Genomic DNA, 25,027 nt, shown 5'->3' with positions numbered 1-25,027 from the left:
AGAGTTTTGTGAGGATTAATGTTTGTAAAGCACTTTGAACATGAAAAGTGCTATATTATATATATAACTGACCTAAAGTATTGTTACAAGGTTTATCTTTAATCACTGGTATACATTCATGCATCACAAGTTTCAAAATCTGGTGGAAAATGAGAGCTAAGGGAGGCTCTTGCCATAAATGAGTAACTCAAAACTCTCTCAGTATAAAGTTGTAGTGTTAAAGGTACTCAAGATGGATACTTCATTTTTGATTACAAATGAAAACAGAATATTTGCAACCTGAAATGTTTCCTGAATGCTTTGATGTATGACCCTAAGAAGCAACTAATATAGACAAGTAACTCTCTGTCATGCAGCTATCATTCTTAGTAGGGCAGTCAAATGATTAAAAAAAATCACGAGATTAAAAAAATAGTCGTGATTAATCACACAGTTAATAACAGAATGCCATTTACTGAAATATTTTGGGTGTTGGGGGTGAGCTGTCTCTTTAATCAGAATACTCAGGAGCCTGAACATTTTTGAGCTGGACAGCACTCACTCCTGAGCCAACAGCAACAACAGGCAGTCTTTCCCTGCTCCCCGACCCCAGCAGAGCAGAGACCATGGATGGGGGAGGAGGACTACACCTTGACATCCTGCCCCCCATCCCACTCTGCGCAGCAGACAGGCTCCCAGTCCAGAACAGCTTGGCCGGGGCAGCTCCATGTCGGGCGGGGGGGTGAGGAGGGCGCAGCAATGGAGCAAGGCAGCAGGAAGAGGGGCACTCCTGCACCAGAGGCACACAGATGTCCCCCCGAGCATGACGCCCTGGTGTGCAATTAACGCTTGCTAAAAAAATAAAACACGTTAATTAGTTTTGAGTTAATCACTTGCATTAACTGTGATTAATTGACAGCCCCAATTCTTACAGAATGTGCTACAAGTGTAAAGATTTAAACATTACACTGGCCTGAGTGTTCTGCAACTTGTTATGCTAGTCCTGTACAAAAGTGATTAATTAGTATCTTTAAAAAAAAATAATCCCTTGACCTAATAGTATCAGTTTCAAAATCCAATTTGCAAGCCATCTACAAGTTCCTAACTTTCAAATGATATAAAGCATCTCTTTCTAGCCCTGGCAAATTTCAAAATAGTTTGTCTTTAAAAAAAAAACCCACACATCTTTCCAATCACTCTTTAATTCTACCATGGTTTTAGTGGTTACTATTTCAAGTTATACAAATTAATGCTTTATGCCTTCTGAAAGCCTGGGACCATTCCAGCTTTACTACTGCATTAACTATTCATCTCTAGCAGTTCTAGAGACAGAATACTGAAGTCATGTCAAAATTCAAGTTGGGAAATTCATAATGACAATTTTAAGGATGAAGCTGCCAAGTCTTTAGTAGCCCAACACAAATGTTTTCAAGACCAGGAAAATTTTCCCAACCACTGGTCCAGGATTAGTGATCAAAAAGAAGAGTATTTAATATCGAATTAAGAGGAACGTCTCTTAGCCAGGCTGCTGTAAGCCTACATAATACAGGAGCCCAAAAGCAGATTCAAGGTGTCACACTAAAAAGCACTGAAAGTGGACTATATAACACATTTCTTTTTTTAAAACAATTTTTCTTAACTATATGAACTGATAATAGTTCCCCTTAAGAATAAATATCACAGAGCATATGAGCCTCAACATTGGTGAGGCCTCATCTGGAGTACTGTGTCCAGTTTTGGGCCCCACACTACAAGAAGGATGTGAAAAAACTGGACAGCGTCTAGCAGAGGGCAACAAAAATGATTAGGGGACTGGAACACATGATTTATGAGGAGAGGCTGAGGGAACTGGGATTGTTTAGTCTGCGAAAGAGAAGAATGAGGGGGGATTTGATAGCTGCTTTCAACTACCTGAAAGGGGGTTCCAAAGAGGATGGATCTAGACTGTTCTCAGTGGCAGCAGATGACAGAATGAGGAGTAATGGTCTCAAGTTGCAGTGCGGGAGGTTTAGGTTGGATATTAGGAAAAACTTTTTCACTAGAAGGATGGTGAAGCACTGGAATGCGTTACCTAGGGAGGTGGTGGAATCTCCATCCTTAGAGGTTTTTAAGGTCAGGCTTGACAAAGCCCTGGCTAGGATGATTTAGTTGGGGATTGGTCCTGCTTTGAGCAGGCGGTTGGACCAGATGACCTCCTGAGGTCCCTTCCAACCCTGATATTCTACGATTCTTACCATATGGTAAACAGTCATCTCTCTTGCCATGTTTAAATAACTGAGCCTAAGGGGAAAAAAAAGAAAAATGTTTGTGAAACATGGTAATGACAACTTATAAAGCACAATTTACCAAACCCATAGATCTAAAGCATTCTTCAATGTTCCTGCAGTAATACATAATTCTCACCATAATATATAAACATACAACATGAGATACTGTGATGCACCTCAAAGGATATCTCTATACTGCAATCGGAGGTGTGACTGCAGGACAGATAGACATACCTGACTTAGCTTTAATTTAACTATCTTGGATACAAATAGTAGTGAAGCTGCAGCAGCACAGACTTCAGCATGGGCTAGCTTCCTAAGTACATAACCATAGTCCCAGATGGGTGTTGTACAGCCCATACTGAAAGCAGTGATGCCATGGCTTCACTGCTATATGTGCTGTAATCACACACCCAGATTGCAGTGTAGATGTACCTTAAGAGGCAAAGCACGCATCTTGCAGACACGGGGGAGGCCCAATGTAGCTTTAAGCCACATCTGTGGACTTCTGACACTGGGCTAGTATGGGAGCTGGAGAGGCCCATGTCTACACTGCAGTAAAATACCTGCGGTTGGCCTATGGGAGTGGACTCAGACTCATGGGGCTCAGGCTGAGGGGCTATACAATTGCAGTATTGGGTGCAACTTTTATAGTACACTGAACTAAAATCAACCTTGGTGATGAGGTCACTACATTTCCATCTTTGCAATGTTAGAAAAGTTCTTCACTGTATACGAATATGTTTATGCTTATACTATATGTAACAAAAAAGGGCATGTCATAGGACTTTAATTTACACTGAAATCTGCTATACAATTGCTAAGTTAAATATGGAACACATTAACTCCAAGCACTTGCAAGAAGTTATTCAGCGTGCAACAAAGAAAAAACCTACTGTATTAAGTAACATAGATGCAGGATATCTAACTGAACATTTAAACTAGACAATCTTGTAATCAAATGAATATATTTGAATATTCAGGTACGGGCTGCATCTACACTGCAATTTTAGAGCCCCGCACGTCTGACTGAATTGACGCAGGCCGACTGCAGGTATTTTATTGCAGTGCAGACATGCCCCCAGGGCTGTCTAGGAGTCTGTCTAAATTACACCAGTCACCCCAGGTCACTCAATGTGACACAGTGCTGTACTGAATCTATGTCTATCTGTGTACTACAGCCCCACTCCAAGCCTTCCCTTACCAGCCCCAATGTCAGGGCTTGAAGGCACTTTCTCACAAGCAATCTTAAAACTAGCTTTCACACTGCCTGCGTCAGAGGAATTCTTCTCCAACCATAACCAAGGTTTTTAGAGCCCCTTTACACCGCTCTGGCCCTTTTCCCCAGCATAAATGGGCCAGAGCCAGGGCAAGGATTTCAATCATGATCTCTTTCCTACTGTCAAACAAAAAGAAAGATATCAGTAATAATGAATGCCTAGGAGATTAAAAGTTCCATGTAGACTGAATATACAGATGATGTGCTGCCAGAACTAGATGGCAAAGCACATTATACATTATTGGAGTAATTTATAAAAATACTTTATCTTTCTGCATAAAAGGCAACACAGCCTATATATTCCCACACACTCAAAATGCATTTTTTCGAGACTTAATTTGACAATCATAGAACCTTCTTTCCCTGGACATGTACTATGAGCTGAAATGGTGAAATGTGAGCTGGGGGCAGAGGACAAAGGAAAACAAAATCTGTTATAAGCCAAGACACCATAAAAATATACTGCAATCCACATTATGCCATCTGATATTCATGTGGGACTCCCATTAAAAGTATGGGTATCAGAAGGCAGAATTTGGCACGGGATGCTCACTTATAGTCAAGCAAGTGGAATAAAGTCCTCTCAAAACAAGGTGCTATGTCAAATAATGAGCAAAATCTACGTGTCTGGGAGGACATAAGGTCATTGCCTAATTACATTTCTCAACGTTGTACATCGAATAGCTTACAAAGAGATACCGGCATATAAAATCCTACATAACTCATTAATTTTTTAAAAAACAAACATTCTTGCTCTTCATCTTTTTTTCCTAGTAAAAGTAAGTTATTACAATGTGTTCCGTTTACACTTGCACTAAAACCAATATTAATCAATTCTATATGATTTCAGTATGTCCAGCCTTAGTATCTAAATTCATTACAAATTTATACTGACAACAAAAGCCACATGTATATTCAAACTACAATATTTTTTTTTGTCAGAATACTGAACCTCTCCAACCTATTTTTTTTTAATTGAGAGTTTTGATTTCTGACAAAAAATTAATGCAGGAGAAAAGCACCCCACTAGTTTCAATTAGCTACAATTTCCTTCACTTACTGTTTTAAACTGTTGCTATATTAAAGCTCAGCAACTGAAATTCACGAGTCTCACACAATAAATGCCACATGCTTTATTTTTCAGTTTCAATTTCTATGGGGAAGATTATCTTCTACTGAATGGCAAGAGTTGTGGGTGGCTGGGGGGGGGAGGGGGCTGTTTAAGCCATTTATCACATGTAACAGTCATCTCTATGTAACAACCTCCACTGTGTTACAGATCATTTTGGATGAATAGCAGACCTGCTTGAGAAAATTACAACTGAAAAGCTGGTCAGTACACACACAAATTTCAAATGTGTAGCTACACCCATGGTGTTGTGCAATATGCAGCTACAAGAACATATATATTACACGCACACACAGCTTCAGCTACAAGAACTGCGGCTGTGTCCTGGGGCCTTAAGGATAGTAGCACAGAAGAAGAAAAAAAAAAAAAAAGAATACAACAACCTTGTATTTATTCAGCTTCATTGCTTTATTTTGGGAGCCTCTATAACTTAACAAGTTATAGGAAACATTCTACCCACTACTGAAACGCAGCTACTGTACATCGCGAGCAGTGGTGGGCAAACTTTTTGGCCAGAGGGCCTCGTCGTGGTTGCAAAATTGTATGGAGGGCTGGGTAGGGAAGGCTGTGCCTCCCCAAACAGTCTGGCCCCTGCCCCCTATCCATCCCCTCCCACTTCCCACCCCGACTGCACCCCTCAGAACCCCCATCCCAGCCAACACCCCCTGCTACCTGTCCCTGCCCCTAACCACCCCCCCGAGACCCCATCCCCTATCCAACCCCCCCGCTCCATGTCCCCAACCCCTATCCACTGCCCCCCACCCACTAACAGGCCCCCGGGACTCCCAAGCCTATCCAATCCCCCTGTTCCCCATCCCCAGAACCTCTGCCCCATCCCCGACTGCCCCCAGAACCTCCGCCCCATCCAACCCCCCCGCTCCATGTCCCCTGACTGCCCCCCAGAACCCCCTGCCCATTATCCAACCCCTCCGCTCCCTTACCATGCCACTCAGAGTAGCAAGACTGGCAGCTGCCTGCGCTGCAGTATGGCTGCAGGGGAGGGGGAAACAGCAGGGGAGGGGTTGGGGGCTAGCCTCCCAACCCAGGAGCTCAGGGGCTGGGCAAGACGGTCCTGCGGGCCACATGTGGCCTGCAGGCCGTAGTTTGCCCACCTCTGATCTACAGTGATATGAAGCAGCTATTAGCAGCTTACAGCAACACTACATAATAATCAAGGACCCAAAATGAAGGAAAATAGCATTTCCCACAAATTAAGGATTTAGTTAAGGTTTTAATAATCTATAACTCTTATATAGATGTCAATTCTAGAAAACAGAAAATGGAATAACCAAAAACTTGTGTCACTTCACAAATATACATAATTTACTTTCCTATCTTATCCTTTTGCCCACCTAGTCAATAATGTAAATAAACCTTTTTGAAAATCAGAACACAATACTGACCCACATAAAAATGAAATCTATTCTGGAAACAGAATTTGCTGAGGCATATTTAGACCTACTGTTAAAAATCTCAGCAGGATTAGGCGTCACTTAGCATTACAATCAAGAGAAAGCTACTTAAGCCAAACAAAAATGATCAAAAGGTACCCAAAGACTTTCTCTGCACGATCTGTAAACATTCCTCTAAATATGCAACAAAGCTACTGTATCGAGAAGCTTATTTTTTCCTTTGTCATTCACAAGGAAAGAAATCTCCAAGGTAAATATGGCCAGGAGTTAAAGTAATAGGAACACAGCCCTACCCTAGAAATATTTCCACACACACACACGCACCAACTATTTACATGCCTATGTCATTTCAAGTATAGTTTAAAAGCAACAAAAATACCCTGAGGCTATGCACCTGTTTTTAGTTTGTTATTAAATTGCATTTCAGGATCCTAAATTAGTATTTCTGATCACTGTATTACAAGCTACACAGTGGGCTTTGAAGATTCATATCAGTTTATTTTATATTTGAACATAAGAGCTGCCATACTGGGTCAGACTGTGGTCCACCTTGCCCAATATCCTGTCCCAGACAGCTTACATTAGTACTAGGGAAATTTTCAAGCATGACTGAGCCCTAAATAACTTATGAAGTGCAAACGCTACAGAGTCAACTCTGGCCCTCAAAAAGGTAGTCAGTAGCAATATAGTTACCATCATAAACATCATTTTATAAAGGTACTAAATCTGTATAAAAAAAATATCATTTTCAAATATACCCAGTTCTGCTCAAATGTCTATCACGACAAACTAGTCTAGAATGTCTCTATGTTTACTAAAGAAAGATCATTGCAGCAAGCTACTTAGGCCATTTTATCACAACCCCAGCTGTGTGGACACTTCTACTACATCATCTGCCATCTACTACCAAGTCCCCAAGACCATGAGGAAGCCATTTTGCAGAATTTAGGGCAGATTACTAGACCAACCATTAGCCACAGCACCATCTTCTACTCACCAAAATACTCAACCCTTCTATCTTTGTATGATCTTAGCACAATGTAATTATATTCTGATTACAGCTTCTGGACATACCCAAGAAATACATTGTTTCTGTGCAGAAATACAGGCAAGAGCAAATGCTGTTTCAAGCAACAAACTCCTGCAGAGTTATAATGAGCAAAGGGGACTCAAGCCAAGGGCAGTACAATTCCTGCAGGAGTACAGATGGGTAGCTGTTCATGAAACTCTGCAGTTGCCCTTTTCCATGGATCTCCTTGATGTCTGGATTTTGGAGGTCTACTTTCACCCTCATCTTCTCCACAGCACCCCTAAATCCTCCCATTTAGAACAATTTTCTGAAGAGTCCTTGAGATGAAATTTGGATTTTGTAGTCCCTCCATTCTGGCCTCATACCACAGGCTTCTCCATGAGAGAAAGTGAACCAGCCTTTAAGTTTCACATCCTCAATGGCCATCTTGAGAGTTTTATCCTGTCCCCTCAGGAAACGAAACTAGAAGGTACCTCCCCTTATATATACACACAAGCAGCAGCAAGTAATTAATCAGTGAGCAATTTTAAGTTATATAATATTGGGGGATATTGCTCTCAGGGCCAAAAAAAAAAAAATTAAAAAGACCATTCTAGACATAAAAAGGAGAGCAGGGAAACTCAAAATATTTTAGAGGATTTTTAAAAACTATTCAGCGCATACCAATTGAAGGAAACCTTTAAAAGTTATTTTTATTTTCCTAAAAGAAAAGGAGTACTTGTGGCACCTTAGAGACTAACAAATTTATTAGAGCATAAGCTTTCGTGAGCTACAGCTCACTTCATCGGATGCATTTGGTGGAAAATACAGTGGGGAGATTTATATACACTCACAGAGAACATGAAACGATGGGTTTTATCATACATACTGTAAGGAGAGTGATCACTTAAGATGAGCCATCACCAGCAGCGGGGGGGGGGGGGGAGAGGAGGAAAACCTTTCATGGTGACAAGCAAGGTAGGCTATTTCCAGCAGTTAACAAGAACATCTGAGGAACAGTGGGGGGGGGAAATTAAATGGGGAAATAGTTTTACTTTTTGCCCTTCCACCCCCACAAACATGATACCCCCCCCCGCTGCTGGTGATGGCTCATCTTAAGTGATCACTCTCCTTACAGTGTGTATGATAAAACCCATCGTTTCATGTTCTCTCTCTCTCTCTCTCTCTGTGTGTATAAATCTCCCCACTGTATTTTCCACCAAATGCATCCGATGAAGTGAGCTGTAGCTCACGAAAGCTTATGCTCAAATAAATGTGTTAGTCTCTAAGGTGCCACAAGTACTCCTTTTCTTTTTGCAAATACAGACTAACACGGCTGCTACTCTGAAACCTTTTATTTTCCTATAGCCAATTTAAAAAATTCAAGTTGACAGTTTCTCTGTAATGCTTTCCTTCATGTCACATTTTCTGAAAGGTGAACAATGGAATTAAACATACACCAATTTTCCTACAAAGATTTTGCTAAATAAATAAGTGCTGAATTACTTTATTCCCTACTTTACAGTAGAGAATCACTATAGTACTAGCTGCAGCAGTGAAGGAAGGCTACTACTTATAGTATATACGCAAGTGTTAATAAAATCACTGAGACAGCTCTACTGTAGGTTATAATAGAAAACCTGATGGCTGCTGTCTCTTTTCAAAAGGCAAATTACACTAAAGGTAGGTCTACACTGCAATTAGACACCTGTAGCTGGCCCATGCCAGCTGACTTTGGCTCATGGGGCTTGGGCTAAGGGGCTGTTTAACTGCGGTGCAGGCATTCAGGCTCACGCTGGAGCCTGAGCTCTGGAACCTTCCCACCTTGCAGGGTCCCAAGGCTCAAGCTACACCACGATTAAACAACCCCTTAGCCCAAGCCCGAGTCAGCTGGCACGGGCCAGTCGCTGGTTTTTATTTGCAGTGTAGACATACCCTTACACAAATATTGCTAAAAGAAAAGGAGTACTTGTGGCACCTTGTGAATGTTCAAAAGAATAACCCTGCATCTACTCTAAGTATTGAGTTATTGGATTATTCAGTAATAGGAGGTTAATTCACTATAATTACCAGCAATTAATAGAATGAAATAGTCATTGTAGTGGGTCTACAGCACGATGCGCTATATAAAGAACATTTTTTGTCTACTCCTATGAACGGATCTTTCTATATTCTAATATATGTGTATATTCCAATATACACTGCACATAATTATGTGCTCTACTTAGAGCTCCTTTTGAAAAGCATCCAAAAGTTCCTGCTGGTACATAATGCAGTGACTCACCTGCTTAATAGGGTTGGAAGCTTTGAGCACATAACACCAAGCTCCATGCTTTGCATTGGTGACCCACTCATTTCATGCAACAGTCTAAAAGGAACTAGCTATGGTCTTTGAAGACCTAATGGTCTGGGACCAGTTATAGATGAGATTATTTCCCCATATCTTGTTTCATTTATTGATACTGGCTAGAGCACTACTGCTATCAGTTCCTGAAGTCTTTAGGACCAGTGGTAGGTCACTCAAATTGGGTGCTGTAACTAGAGAATCAGCTTTCCTTGAGGTCCACAGCAGCTCTGAGTTTAGCAAGCTTCTGGACACAAGGAAAGGCTTCCTTCCCACCCCTTAACTGCACCAATACAAGTAGGCAGCAGTGACACAAGGCTGACAAACATTTGTTGTTTTTAATATAACTACAAGACAATTAGTTAACACTAGAGCAAGTGTTATATAAATGCAAATGTTCAACCAGACAATTCATTTTTAAAATCTCTGTCCACCTAAAGAAACCCCAACAGCTAGCATGTTTTCACCAGGAGATAAAATGGTCATGGTTGTAGAGATGCAGTAAGTCAGAAAGATCAAAAGATTTCTTTTGCACAAACAAAAAATACAATACAGAGACTGATAAAACCTTCCACTAAATTATTATGCTCCTGTAAAAGATGTTCTAGATACATTTTTCTCCTCAAAATAAACGAACACCCATATCACTTTCTCCCAGCAAATTATGCTTTAAAGATGCCAGGTAGAACCACCACCAAGTTGTGAGAATTCCAAATAAACGTGTTCTTAGATGCCCAAGAGATCTTCAAGCAGAGCTAGGGAAAACCTGACTTGATATTCCAGATAATTTCTGATATAAAAAACAAAACAAGAAAAGAAAAACTTTCCGGCTTTCTTCATACATCATAAAAAAAGCAAAAACCAAGCACAGGCTCAATTTTTAAAGAAATCCTTTTTGTATCACCATTAAATAACTTAAAATGTACAAGATTTATTTTCCAGGGAAAATAAAAAGGCATTTTAATTGCATGGTGGTCTCAAAAAAGTAGTATGCATATTTTCTCCTGGCATATAGCATCAGTTGTTTATATGTATAAGGTATAGTGATGGACTCTGAACAAGTCTGAAATCCTAGAGCACACATCGGATGGTTTTAAACATTAAAAAAAGATTAAAAGTGAAAAATTAAATTTCGCTCCAATGAAAGGAGAATGGAAAAGAAAAGAGAAGGAGAAAAGTCAGAGAGTAAACAGAGAGCAAATAAGATTTAGATTCAGTTTTCTTGCCTTTAAGCAAGAAAAACATCAAGGCACTTCATTCTTAGAAAAATATGATACAAAGGAAACAATTAATATGCTTCGTTTTCCTTCTATTTAGAAAATTTTAAGGTCAGCAACAAATAATATTGAACGTAAGGAAGCTGCCTATTGGATGCACCAGGTAATCATAAAGTTACGCCATGTTCCTTCCACTTTAATAAGAACATAAAATATATGCCAACTTAACCAACCTGTTGAAAGATATGTAACTCCCTCTCCTTTAAGTAATTACGCCACCTACAAATTAGAGAAAAGCATTGCCATATAACTAATGATCTGACTGTCAAGTCTGGTTTTGTTGTTTTAGAAACAACATGGTATATGGTACAAACAAAAAACCAGTTTTAGTAATCATGAAGGGAAAAAAAAAAACAAAAAAAAAAAAATCATACACAAACGCACCTCACCTTCCAATTGTCTACATATCCCATTTAGGCCTGGCCTTTATGAGATTATGAATCAGTACAACCTCCGGGACATATACCCCAAGCTATACAAATCATCACTATTAAGGGTGGCCTGACTGCTTGGCAACAAGCACGTCTTGCTGTCAAACAGGAGACACAAGTTTGAAGCTATCCTCCGGCTCTAATAAACCAAGATGAAGAGGGATAACCCCAACGTTCAGAGGGAGGCGAGAAAACAGCATATTCTATCACTCTGGAGCAACCCCTAGAGGTCAAACGAATAATATCCAGAAAACTATCAGCTATGTCAGCCTCTGGGCTAGGTACAGTAACATAGACAAAACATTAAGATGAAAAACAGTCAGAACAATGGTCTTCACCAAAACGAAAAGATTATTTAATGTAATTTATGGTAAAGTAACTCAATTATGACCCTTCCTTATTTTATTCCTCATATAATTTCTGTTTACATCAGATGGGAAACTAGCATATTTCAGAAATGTGTTCCTTCAGTAGAGCATTCACATTTACCTCTATATAGCTATATGTAGCACATTTGAACTTGCTGTTTAGTACATTCTCATGCAAACTTCAATATGTAGCAATTTTATGCAGAGTGATGGAAACAGTACAATTTTTACAAGTTCTCTAAATTTTGATCAACTGAAAGCTAAGTTTGTATTCATCTACTTCAAACTTCAGACTTGGTGATTTTTAAAATCTTTGAGTTGAGTGGTCCTGTACAAAGATTCCGTAAGTACATAAGGAAGAACTAGAGCTGTCTCATTACCTCCCAATAGCATAACTATATCAGACAGTAAAGCAAGAGAATAATTGAACCTTTTGCAATAGACAATTCTTAAAATCATTTCCTCATGCAATGTATTATATTAAAAGTTCTTGGTTTGAAGTATAAGAATATTTTAATAGCAAAACTTTACCACCAGGAATTGCTACAGTCTGGCTCTACACCACACTCAACATGGCATTCAAGTTATTCTTGTGTGAAACTCTGCACAGCAACTAATTCAAAGCGTAAACATAAAGTGTGCAATGACCTGCTTTTCATACATTAATAGGAACACAGAAAACAGATCTGGGGAAAAGCAGAAGTTATAAGGTGTTGTCCCCTACAAGAAGTTTGAAGGTATAAACAACAACATTTTAAAACCATTGGGGGCAGAGGGAAATCTACCTACCTAACTCATGTCCATGTTAACTACAGAGGTCAAGGGATAAGACTAAATGCGCACATACAGATTTTAACAACTACAACTTTAGTATCAGCAGCCCAAGGCAGCATAAAGGCCTGGCAAGAAATGAAGCAGGCTTCTGATACTTAAAATGCTGAAGTTCAAACTAATCACTATGAAAACTGCCATAAAAAGATTAATTAAACAAGTTGTTTATTTGAGAAAGAGAAAGGGGAAAAGTTGCAAAGGTGACACAATGGGAAATTGTCAAATAAATCTAAATAAATCTAATAAATTTGTTAGTCTCCAAGGTGCCAAAAGTACTCCTTTTCTTAATGGGAAATTGGAACACTTAACCCCATCAAGAAGGGGACAGGGATATTACTGCAGTGAAGAGGCCAGTGGCCTCCCCATCTACAGGGTTTGGAAAGATATGCCCCTCTCTCTTTCCCCCCCACTTCATTCTCCTTATTTTTGTGCAGCTTTTTTTTTTTATAGCCCTGAACTAAGCAATTTTATTTTAAAAGATACAATCCCTAAAAGCAACAGACAGTCCCAAAATCACTAATTATCTCTTAACACCAGAACTCTGAAACAAAAACATAAGACGACTTGGGCAATGTTTACACCAAATTTTTATTTTTGTGCCTCTGGGTCAGAAAGGACAGTGTAGCAGAGCTGTCTCTTTCCTGAGGCACAATTCATACAAGTGTGAAACTATTACCGAGCAATCCTTACACTAGAGGCAGCTCAGGGAAATGCCCTGTTCTTAGATACAAATAAATGTAGTTCTTAAGGTTCCCAAGTTTCATCAAATCACTGTGTAGGGTGTTTTGTTTTTTAATTATTATTCACGTTTGCATACTGAGTCACTTATAAATCAAATTAAATAAGGTTTAATAAGTTTCAATGCCCTAAGCTACTTCAACATTATGTCATCTTTGTCACGCAAGAACTGGGAGTGCTACACCCTGCAGCAATAACTAAAAGGCTACTCGATATAATGGCAGGTTTAAAAGCAAACTTTCAGACCAAGATAATTTAGAATGCAGATCCTTGAAATACGTTAGATGTTTCCATAAATTAAGATTTTAAAAATCATTTCCTCATAATTCAGCTTTTGTGACTTTGCCTATTCTATATAAATAAAAAATCATATATACATACACAGTACATTTTAAAAATGTTGCATTTTTATCTACAGGAAAATTAAAAAAAGCTTTTAAAAACTGAATGTGACATACAGCAAGCAGTGCTTCCTGCTAGGGCACACCTGTTGTGAAATGATGTATTACTGTCAGCAGGTGTAAAAAAAAACCAAGCCCCTCAGTGGAATTTAGATGTGTAATGCATAATGCATGTTTCAACAAGAATCATGACACAATAGTACCTGCTCCATTTAAAATGCTGAGTTAGATTAAACAGTAACATAACCAGTCATTGAAATTTAAACCCAAGAAGAGGCAGACTAAACAGAAGCAATGTAGATCTCCCGCATTTGTGTGTGATCAGTGGAATATTCTTATAGCCAAAGTTTTCCCACACCCAAAGAGAAAGTTTTTGCAGTAGGTGGAGGATTCACTATAACCAGAATTGAAACTTGCACACTGCAATGCACTGAAACAATTTGTGAGTTTCATTCTAATTCAGAACAGTCTTGCCATATCCAAGCCCACTAAAATCAAGTTCCAAAGTACATTCTTTGAATACCAATCTCCAAAAGCATTTTCATCATCTTCCCAGTGATATCATAAACCAGGAGGGTAGTTTGCCACACTTGACAAACAAGAGCCTAGATGTAATGCTAGATTGCTCTTCTCCAGAGAATACAAAAACCTATGACTTCTATGTAGAAGAAATATTTAAGACTAGTTTGTGTGCGTCTCTCTCTCTCATATTTTTATATATACACGCACGCGCACTCTATGTTACGGACACCAGACAGCTGCCCTACCACAGAAGCAGCCCAGGGAAGGAATTGTCCCTCTCACCCCCTTGCTCCAGAAGGGTAATAAATGTCTGACCATCCTTTACCAGAATCAATTACTATCATGTTAATTCAGCATGACTGGGGAGTCGTCTTTGCTCATTTATTTGGGATGGGACAGACTCACAGTCAAGGGAAATTGTGCAGGTGGGGCTATCACCACAAAATAAGGGTCAAAAAGGATAGCATAAAGATTTCTGGAGATTATTAACAAATCTCAGTGCTCACATGCCAAGGATGCATTTTGCTCCACATCACCCAGCAATGATTTATTGAATATCAGTTATACAAAATTCTAACTAGGGTGAATAGTACGAAGAAATCTATATAGCCTCTCCAAGGGAGAAGGAAACCTATATTTTGATTCATGATTTTACTTTAACAGGTGTGCAGTATAAACAAAGTAAACCTTCCTAAAATGAATTTCCTGAAAGAATTACTCATTTACTCATATTCTACTCTACTTTTAAGATAATGTATTTTTTTACAAAACCTCTCTTCCTTTTGAGTCCGTTTGTTTCTCATTTCTATAATGGATATTAAACCTTTTCTTGCCTTCAATCCTGAAGGGTTTAAGGGCATTTTAAACAATTAATGCCAATAATGATTTGAATGTAAATTACCAACAGTAGAACACACAAATGACATAAATTTGCCAAACACTTGCTCCCTTCCCAGAAGGGGAAGAAAATAAATCATATCAAACCTGTTGCTTCCAGGGATTAAATCATACTCTGGTTTCGATTCTACTTGTTAAGTGTTCACCTGTTTCGCTTAACACGCATTAATGAACAGGTGGATAAAGCCAAAGCCAAACCCAAACTCAAAGGAATGACAAAACACTAATGTAATATACACCCTGCAGGTTTCATCATGCACCTCAGAACAGTCTACAGTCTGCTTTTCCAGGTCTGACAAGGAGATGATGAAACTCTGTTCTCTAACTCTTTTGAAAAAGCACTGCAATGCATACGGAGCAATATTTCCCCTTTCTTGAACAACAAGGCTTATCACAAGTTATTCTAAATGTAGCTCAGGGTCATTTTTTCTGATTTGGGAATGCAAGTGAAGACCAAAAAAAGTCAACTACAGCCCCACAAACTTGCTTCAATATTTAGTAATGCACCACAACAAACATACAGCGCTGTTATTTGGGAGTGGCAAATTTATGCAAGTCTCACTGCATGTTAGCAAATCCTGAATCCAGTAAGACTATGCAACACCACACTTTATTTAATGGCACTTATGTTACTTCAGCTTTGATGAAAAACAGCTAAACTAAAACAAAAATACACTCCATTATATTTGGGCACCAAAAACGCCAGACACAATACATTGTATATTGTAAAATGTTGCATCAAGCATGTATGTCACCCTTAAAGTTATCTATATGTAACAAGGATAAACCACAAACATGATCTTATTTACATAGGACATCTTGGACATTTGTACATATGAAAGGAGAGTGCAATCACCCAAAAGATCATGGACAAAGAGTGTGGTTATAGTTAGACACAACATGAAATTAATATACTATTCATAGGAGAAAAAAATATTTTAGTCTTTAATGTCAATCTTGGAATAAACCCCTTCGATTTATGGGCTCTGTTAGTACTATTTAATGTAAGCAATGTCACTGGAGGAAGCAACATCTGAAAAACAGACTAATGCAAAAATACTACATAACAAGTGTTTTATATTTTGGATTATACAAAGACAGTCTAAATAAAATAGCCTGTTAAAAATGGTTAGATCATTATTCCAGTTCAACAGAACACTGGGCCAAGACTGTCACAAATCACTAGCAATTTTAGATATCCAATCTGAATGGTCTTACAGGGGATACAGACTTTTGAAAATCTTGGCCTTTCCGTTTTGGACATTGTCAGTTAATATCACTATTACGCCACTTTTTTAGCTTTTTGTACCAAACTGGAAATAAATGGTAAATTAGGAAATGACCACTTTGTATTCAAATGCATATTTTAAAAATTAGGATGGGTACTAACTTTTATATTCTATTTTATCTGCCAATGGCAAAAAAAAGTAATTCCCCAATGAGAGAACCTGCACTAAGGAAGTCACATATTTAGAAGTGTTTTAACAGAAACCCAAATGACATATCATACAGACAAAATTCTGTAAGTCTTAAAAATTTAAAAGGAATGTATTTTAGTACCAGCAATAGCACAATGTGGAACAAAACGCCATAAATGCATTAATTTACTTGGACGATCTTTTATGGTATCAACAGTGTTTACCAGGGCCTGAAGCATGCCATCCATTACGATAGTCCCCTCTATGGTCTGGAAGGAGGACTTAGATAATGTTGAAAGGGCCCAGTCCAGGAAGTCTGCCATTCTTTTTTGTTTGACATCAGGGCGGGTAATAAACCTGTCACAGAAAAACACATTGCAAGTTACCCATTCAGAGCAATCCAATTAGTAACTATTTTTCCTTGCTACCCAAACCGACTTCAGTTCCTAAAGGCAACAGTCAAATGGACATTTTCCAAGACATTTTTGGTATGAACATTCCAAATGTCAGATGTTTAACCCTATCATTTCCAAATGAAGTCCTAACTTAGAATATTTCATTTCAATGCACCGTGCTGTAACTGGAATTAAGAAATTTATCAATTTAACTGTCGGGAACTACAAATTGTTAGATTTTTCAGGAATCCCCAAAAAGATGCTTTCCATTATTTTTCCTGTTTCAATTTTATGGGAAGCCATTGCACTCAAACAAAACGATTAACCTCTGCGAATTTGATCAAAAATTGTAAGATGTGTCACTATTGCTCGGTGTTAATCACCAGCAGTTTAGTCATGTTAGTCTTAGATATTGCAAGGAATATATCTGTATTTGTAGCATGTTTATTTGAGCATCTAAAAAACCTTTTATGATTTAATCCTCACTACATCCTGAGAGATATAGTAATATACCCATTTTACAGAGAAAAAGACAGACTCAGAAAAGTCACAACAACTTCCCTAAGGCCACAAAGCATCCACAGTCAGATGGATTCCAGGGGTCCCTGATCTGTACACTAACCATGTGATCAAATTCCCTCCCAAGTAAAATGTAAGGCAAAGAGTCACTGGAATTTATCTCGAAAGGATAATTTTGCTAATGATACAACCTTACATTAAGAATCAATAGATCCAACTGTGTATCAAAATATATTCAGAAATGTTCTCCAGTTCAATTATCTGGTATTTGTTATGAATGCATATCCATATGCAAATTAGGTTTTAACTAAAAAGGTGGTGGGGGACTGACAGCAAGGTGGCAGAATAGAACCCTGCACAGAAACACAGGGCTTCTTTGTGGTGTCATCCTGTTAGCAGGTAACAAACTTATATTAATGTACTGTATTACTGGCAAGTGATATTGGACATTAGATTCAGTCCAACTATTAAAGTTCTCTCTTTTCATGAATAACTCATCTTTAAGAATGCCTTATAGTAACTGAACTTACAGTCCAAAGTGGTGGATGGAATTTAAAAAAAAAAATGGGGGGGCGGGGGAGGATTAAAAAAAGATGCAGATTAGCTCTTTTGAAGAGTTTGGTTTGTTTTTTTGGGAAGTGGCAGGGTGGGAGTGCACATTAAAAATCGACTAGAACAGGAGTCGGCAACCTGCGGCTCCAGAGCCACATGCGGATCTTTGGCTGCCCCCTGGTGGGGAGCCATTTTCTGAGGGGGTGCAAGGTGCAGGCTCTGGCCAGAAGGTGCTTACCATAGGCAGCTCCCAATCGGCGGCACAGCAAGGCTCTGGCCCCATGCTACTCCTGGAAGCAGCTGACTGCTGGCACAACTCTGCGTGCCCCTTCGGGGGGGAAGGGGGCAGCAGGTCTCCATGCGCTGCCCGCACCCGCAAGCACGGCCCACACAGCTCCTATTGGCCAATTCCTGGCCAATGGGAGCTGTGAGGACGGTGCTGAGGGCAACACGTGGAGCCACCTCCCCCACACAGCATGCAGAGATGTGCCAGCAGCCAGCCGCTTCCAGGAGCGGCGTGAGTCCAGAGCCTTGCTGTGTCTCAAACTGGGAGCCGCCTGTGGCAAATGCCTCCCGGCCAGAGCCTGCACCCTCATCCACACCCCAACCCCCTGTCCCAGTCAGAACCCCTTCCTGCACCCAAACTCCCTCCTAGAGCCCGCACCCCCTCCTGCACTCCAGCCCCCTCCTGTTTATATTCAAATTCAAATGGCAGAAGTCGCATTACAAGTATTGGTGAGTAGTAATAACTTTAATTTGTTTAATTATAATTAGTTGATAAATTCTAACTCTACAAGTAGCTTTGCGTGTGATACGGCTCTCGAAATATTTTGGTCAAAGACAAAAACAAAAAAAAGGCTCTTCTTCATTGAAAGGTTGCCAACCCCTGGACTAGAACAAGAAAACATGACAGGCTACTGTCAGTACCAAATATATATCCAGTGGCTTATTATAAAGACAAGGTAGGTGAGGTAGTATCTTTTATTGGACCAACTTCTGTTGATGAGACAAACTTTCGATCTTATAGCTCTGTGACAGAGAATTATTGTACCTTCCTTACAGGCTGGCTTATTTGGTGCTTGAACATGTGTTATGTAGGATAAGTGGTTAGGATGTTCCAACATCCTATGTCTAATTTACTTTAAGGCTCCTTTGACAATAAAAAAAAGCCAAAGAAAACAGCAGCACTACTTTTCGGGGGAGGGGAGAAGAAAGATGAGAAAATTACTGTTACACAGAACAAAATTTAATGTTACTAGTCCATCTCCATGAATTTAGTGTTCCAAGAACATGCCAGATTAAAAGAACAGAAAACAGAAATCGTCTCATAATCCACATAATATACTATGTAACCAGCAGCCGTAGGGAATGATTTCCCACCCTTTCTGAATCCTATACTAAAGAGCATTCCTTACAGGCAAGAGAATGTAATTCAAATTTCATTTTGTTGGCAGTACGGATGAAGACTGCTAAAAGCATCAACTGTGATAGACACCTCTCCTCTCAAACAGAAAGGAATATGCTTATTTCAGGTAGGCCAAACAGCTGCCTGATGGCAATGATTTTTCATCACCATATATTGGGGCTACATTCATACAAGTATTCCATGTACTACTACCAATACTATAAGTCCACCCAGTACTGCCAATAGCAATCTTTTCAAGCTAAGAAATTAAACATTTTCCATTTTGCCAAGACCAGCACAAGACTTACCTGGAAACCAGTACAGCAGCTGCATCTCGAGCCTTATCACTGACAACCAGATAAGACTAAAGGTAAAAAGAAAATTAAATTGTCAAAGAGTTTGCAGAGACAGAGTTAGTAATAAAACTACACAACAGGTTTGAAAATACATTCTTAATGTTTATTCTTATGAACATTAGACTGAGCCAATGAAAGAAACAACCTTCCATTTAGCAAGCCACATGCCAGAAATCAAAGTTTCCATGTCAGTGTCTTTGAAAGTGGGATCATCTTTTTTGTACCGTTGCATTAAAGCAATACAGACTAATGTCAATACCATCAGCTATTCATTTGTTGATGCTATTATAAAACCATCCTGAAGGGATTTGTAACTTAACCATTTCAATTTACATGAGGTTGAACTTTCTGTGAAAGTTTATCTACACAGATGCTACTTTTCAATCAAGCTGGCTGTAGCCTGTTGAGCACTTTTTCACGACAATTTCATATATCATTGTTCGCTCTAGTCAAACTTATTTCCCTTGGGACTGTAAATTGACTAACCTGGGTTTATAGCATGAAAACACTACCCATTTACTTCTAAAATCAACTAGTCTAACAAAATATGCATTTATACTACATACCTTTAAAATTAAATAGTCTACCAGTTTAGAAGAACGAAAAACTTAAATTTCTTTCTTACATTAAAAATGGAAAGAACTGTATGCAGGATTTGCAACTGTGGGCTAAACCCTTTCATATTACATAAGCAAAATGAGGCCTTGAAATTAAGGTCAAAAGGTATCATATATAATAAAATACAGTGACATCTTGTGTACAAAACCAAGCAGCACTTACTTTTGCTACTTTGAGTATGCGATCCATTATTGGCATTCGAGTGCGTCCTTCTTCAGAAAGGATATTTCCATCAAGACGAGCCAAATCAAAAGGTATCAGACATGTCATGGAGAGCCACAACAAGAGCATGTAGCGAGTCTCCCACGTCTAGGAAAAAAATATAATAAAACAAACTTTCTTTGCTCCAAGTACGCTCTTGGAGCAAAGACACAACCCATGCTCTCAGGAGCGTGCAACCTAAGTATACAGGGAAAGCCATTCAGATGTGAGACGCCCTAGAATACCAAGGAGATAGGAGTGTGGTAGGACCCAAATACTAAGAGCTACTGTGACACTGAGCCAGAAGGGGTTAAGCAACTAACAGGATAAAATGACCGAAATTCAACCTTTAGAGACGTATTAGTAGATAATGATTGTAATTTTGTGTGCATTTACATACATATTGTTAGATGTTGACAATGTAACCAGACAGTTCCTGTCTGTCACTATGTTCTATTGATTCAAAGATCAAAAGGGAATATTAACATTTTGATGAAGTTTGGGTGTAACAATATCATTGTCTTTATTTCTCTTTGAAGTCTGTAGTAAACTACCTGTAAATGGCTGGATATGGGCAGTTGCCATATGCTAATCAACGCAGCTAATTACCAGTGAAGAGGAAATAGGAAGTCTTACTTCAAAGCCACAATGCTTCACCCAAGGAATACCTGCTGTCAAGAGGCTGCCAGAGAACTATAAAACAAACTCTAGGGCCCTGATCCTGTTATCTCAAATCTGCTTAAGCATTATCAAGGGAAGGTTCAGTCACAAGACTGAGGTCTCTGGTTCCAGTCTGAATCACCCCAATACTGGACTATAACCTATGGAACTAATTCTGAAAAACCTCTTCGCAACTCTAAAGCTCACCTAAGCTTTGACGTCAGAATGAAACTGGACCTAAGAATTTTATTCATGTCTGTAAAAAGAAAAAGGAGGACTTGTGGCACCTTAGAGACTAACAAATTTATTTTGAGCATAAGCTTTCTTGAGCTACAGCTCACTTCATCAGATGCATATTTAATGTTCAGTGAATTTATAGTTCCAGTTCATATGCTCCCATGGAAAAAGTCTCTCAGTCCCTTTCCCATAGTTGATGCACAATGTCGTATCGGCTCACATCTCCTGATACTGTCGGTGGCCGGTGATGTGTTCGATGTAGACGTCCCTGGACCATCAGATGGTGTCCGAGACCATGAGGCGCCGCATGAGCCATGCGTAGCGTCGACCGATCCCACAGGTCCGCAGCACACGTTTTTGCAGAGGTCCCAAGCGCTCAGGGCTTCGACGATCAGGGAATCCATCTGCTCCTCGTAGCCCTTCGCTCTCAGGATGTCGGCCAGGGGGACGTATTTTTCCTGCTTATGAGCTCGGGAGTCGCAGAAGGCCAGAGTCCTGTTCTCAAAGGACACCCTGATGTCGATGAGGATGATCTTTTTCTGGGCCTCATCGGTGACTACCATGTCAGGTTGCGACTGGCTGTCAGTACCAGGGATGGCGCAGTTCACAGCAACCTCCCCCAGGCACAGTGCGATGCCTTTCACTAGGCGGTTCTGAATGGCATTGTGGCGCAGCTGCCAGGCTCTGGAGTGGGCCTTGTAGCTGCACAGGACATGGGGCAGGGTCTCGTTGGAGTAGCCGCACTTCCTGCAACGCTCGTCTTGGTTCCCGTGGTGGACAGCTCCGTTGAGCGGGACACAGTTGAGCCGGGCGCGGTGGATGAACCACCAGTCAGCGAAACGAGTGAAGCCGCCCCCGGCGAGGAAGTGGTTGCTGGCGTCCCATTTGCTGGTCAGTTCGAAGGCTTTACCCTAGTCCAGTTTATGCTTCAGGGTTTCCATGTACAGCGAGTGGATGGCTGTCTTCAGGGTCCTCTCCAGCATGCCCCTGGCGCTTGGGGTGACGATGGTGTTGTCGTCGGACCTGATCTGCAGCACCAGGACTCCGAGCTCCTGGCGCTCCTCACACCACTCCCAGAGGCAGCCGATGCGCTTCCCCAGGTGACACAAGGCATTGCGAGCCTGGGACCACAGTGAAGCGATGTCACCACCGTCCCATCCGAATTCACCATCCAGGGAACAGCTCGGGAATCTGGCAGTGTCTTGGTTGGAGGGGGCTCTGCCAATCCGCTTCTTTGTTGCGTCATGGAGGGCGTTTGCTGCGATGTTCCTTACCATGGCGTCGGGACACATCAGCAAGCGCAAGGTGTGGGTGATCACCACGATGTCACAGGTCACGCATGCAGGGGACATTGGCTCTGCCATGCCTGTGGGCGATATAGACCAGTTCGTTGCTGGCTCTCTGGGGGGAAGCAACAGCCACTTCTTCACCAGTTGCCGGACGATCTTGTCTGCCTTGTTGAGGGGTATCTTTGCCACGGTGGATCCCCTTAGGATGAACAAGATGCGGGGGATCAGGAAGGTATTCAGGGCGTTTATCTTCAGCCACGGTGCTAGCAGGGAGGCATCGATCTTGGCAGCATCCTGCAATATCTCCTGGATGGTGTCCTCGGGTGTCTGCCAGACACGGAAACCCGTCGGCGTGCCGAGGTGCTGGTACGCCTGCCCCTCTGCTAGGGGGATGACGGGCTCACCCTGGATCTAGAACCCTGTCGTCTGCACCGAGTCCCTTTTGCTGCCGTCAACGTGGAGAGAAGCATTGAAGCGGAGCCCCATCCAATCGACAGCTCAACTGGTGGCATCTAGCATACGTTGGAGGTTCTCTGGGTCGTCCGCGGTCAGGACCAGGTCATCCGCATAAGCCAGGATGCTCACCCTCTCACCGTGGAGGTTGAAGCCATCTGCACCATTGGAGATCACTCGCAGCATCAGCTCCATGGCGAGGTTAAAGATGATGGGGCTGAAGGGACAGCCCTGCTTAACTCCGCTCCGGATCGGGATCTCGGCGGTCTCCCCTTCGACTGAGCGAATGGTGGTGCTGCATCCCTCGTACACCTCTCGGATCACACGGAGGAAGTTCTCTGGCATCCCAAACTCCTGGAGCATGGCATAGATATGGTGGTGGGGCATAGACCCAAAGGCGTTTGGCAGATCAAGCCATGCTACCATGCACTGCCTCTGCGCCATTTTGGCCGTTTCGATGGTGGTTTGGAGGACAAAGTTGTATTCATAGCAGCCCTCGCAGGACATGAAGCCTTTCTGGGTGGAGCTGATGGCTCCCCCGGTCACCGACCACTCCGTGATCCTTGATGCCAGGCAGCTGGCATAGAGCTTGTACATTGTGGAGCAGAGGGAGATGGGCCTCCAGTTGCTGGGGTCATCCCGCTCACCCGTCTTGACAACCAGTACCATCATGGCCTTCTTCCAGGAGCTGGAAGTCCGGCAGAATCGCTTGCACTGTATCCGCACAGGGCTTAAAACATACCCAGTTGATGCTGAGTTGTCTGGACAGGAATTAACATCTTACAATCTGACAGGACTGAACTATCCTGTCTTCTGTAATTTTATTTTCACAATTTTCCATCATTTCGATGCAACAAACTATAACTATAAACCCCCTTTATCTGGGGAGATCTGGGATAGAAAGCTTTTTTTTTTTTTTTAATTTTCCTTAATCCCTTGCCTATTTTCTCTCTTCCCCCTACTTAATTTTTTTTCAGTATTTAACCCTTTCCTATTTTCCCTTTAAATTTAGTTTAACCCTTGTCCATTATAGTTTATTTTTAGTCCTTGCATCTTCTTTTGTTGGTGTTTACACCAATTTTACTAAACACTCATAACTCCCTACACACCTCCCTACTCCCAAAAATAAAAAATGGAAAAATCCAACAGAGTATCTTTTAGTCAGACCACATTTTTCCTCTGAAAAGGATACTTCAGAATGTTAAATCTAACTATCCAGTTTGACATTTCTAAGTGTTTCAAGATACATAGTGACATATAATATATACTTTTATATCTAGTTTGAGATAGAATAATTGCATCAAGCTATGTTGCTCCATTTTCATTACTGCACAATACCTTCTTTGGCTTTTTTTCTTTTCAAACAAACAAAAGGGGGGGGGGAGGGGAGAATCGCACCTCATAGTTCTTAGGATTCTGATCTGCAAACATATCCAAGACAGGCTGTAGATCAGCTACTTCATGAGGAAACAGTCGGAGGAAAATTTTATACCCTCGTACCTACCAAAGAAACAACTTAATAAAACACGTTCAAGGAAAACAATACAAAGAAGACTTTTGGAAGCATCTTACATATGATGTTCAATAGGTACAGTAGTGATATGAATTAACTTTCAAATAAACTTGTAATATTTTAAAATACTACATGTCACAAACTCTACTAACTAAAGCTGTTACTGGGTGACAAGTTGGGATATCTTGTCTTTTGATTTATCACCAAGTAATTTAGAGTCAGTGGCAGAATTTAACAAAACCATGTAATTGTGAGATCCATGACATTTTTCCATCATCCCTTCTTTTGCTCAACTTTTATGGCAAAATTTCTTCTCCACCCCACCCCTCCCACCTAGAACTATGACCATACCATTACTGCCTCTCTGCTAATAAGATAGCAGGCAAATCGAAGAGATGAGCAGTCAGCACACTACCTACATGATACCATCCACTGAGTGGGTGTCTCAAGGTAGCTCAAATTCAAGTAATGGGGAGACATGCCACTGCCATACAAAATGGACACCATTCTAGAATTTCCAAATTCTA

General features: G+C 40.7%; 1 protein-coding gene across 6 annotated transcripts in view; it reads right to left on the bottom strand.

The window, feature by feature from the left end:
• TBCD (tubulin folding cofactor D) overlaps positions 1-25,027 on the bottom strand; it is a 292,421-nt gene that overhangs the window by 244,753 nt on the left and 22,641 nt on the right. For all 6 annotated transcript variants that reach the window (XR_006275752.1, XM_038372287.2, XM_043497516.1 and 3 more), the window contains exons 5-9: positions 24,386-24,487; positions 20,310-20,456; positions 19,482-19,537; positions 16,527-16,659; positions 2,214-2,259 (exon numbers count right to left, since the gene is read on the bottom strand). Coding sequence is in view for 5 of the 6 variants with exons in the window: in XM_038372287.2 (XP_038228215.1) it covers positions 2,214-2,259; positions 16,527-16,659; positions 19,482-19,537; positions 20,310-20,456; positions 24,386-24,487 (484 nt within the window). In the remaining variant the exon portion in view is untranslated. The remainder of the gene's footprint in view (positions 1-2,213; positions 2,260-16,526; positions 16,660-19,481; positions 19,538-20,309; positions 20,457-24,385; positions 24,488-25,027) is intronic.

This window comes from Dermochelys coriacea, chromosome 14 (assembly GCF_009764565.3).
Source record: "Dermochelys coriacea isolate rDerCor1 chromosome 14, rDerCor1.pri.v4, whole genome shotgun sequence".
Classification (NCBI taxonomy): domain Eukaryota; kingdom Metazoa; phylum Chordata; order Testudines; family Dermochelyidae; genus Dermochelys; species Dermochelys coriacea.
This window is presented reverse-complemented; position numbering and strand designations above follow the sequence as displayed.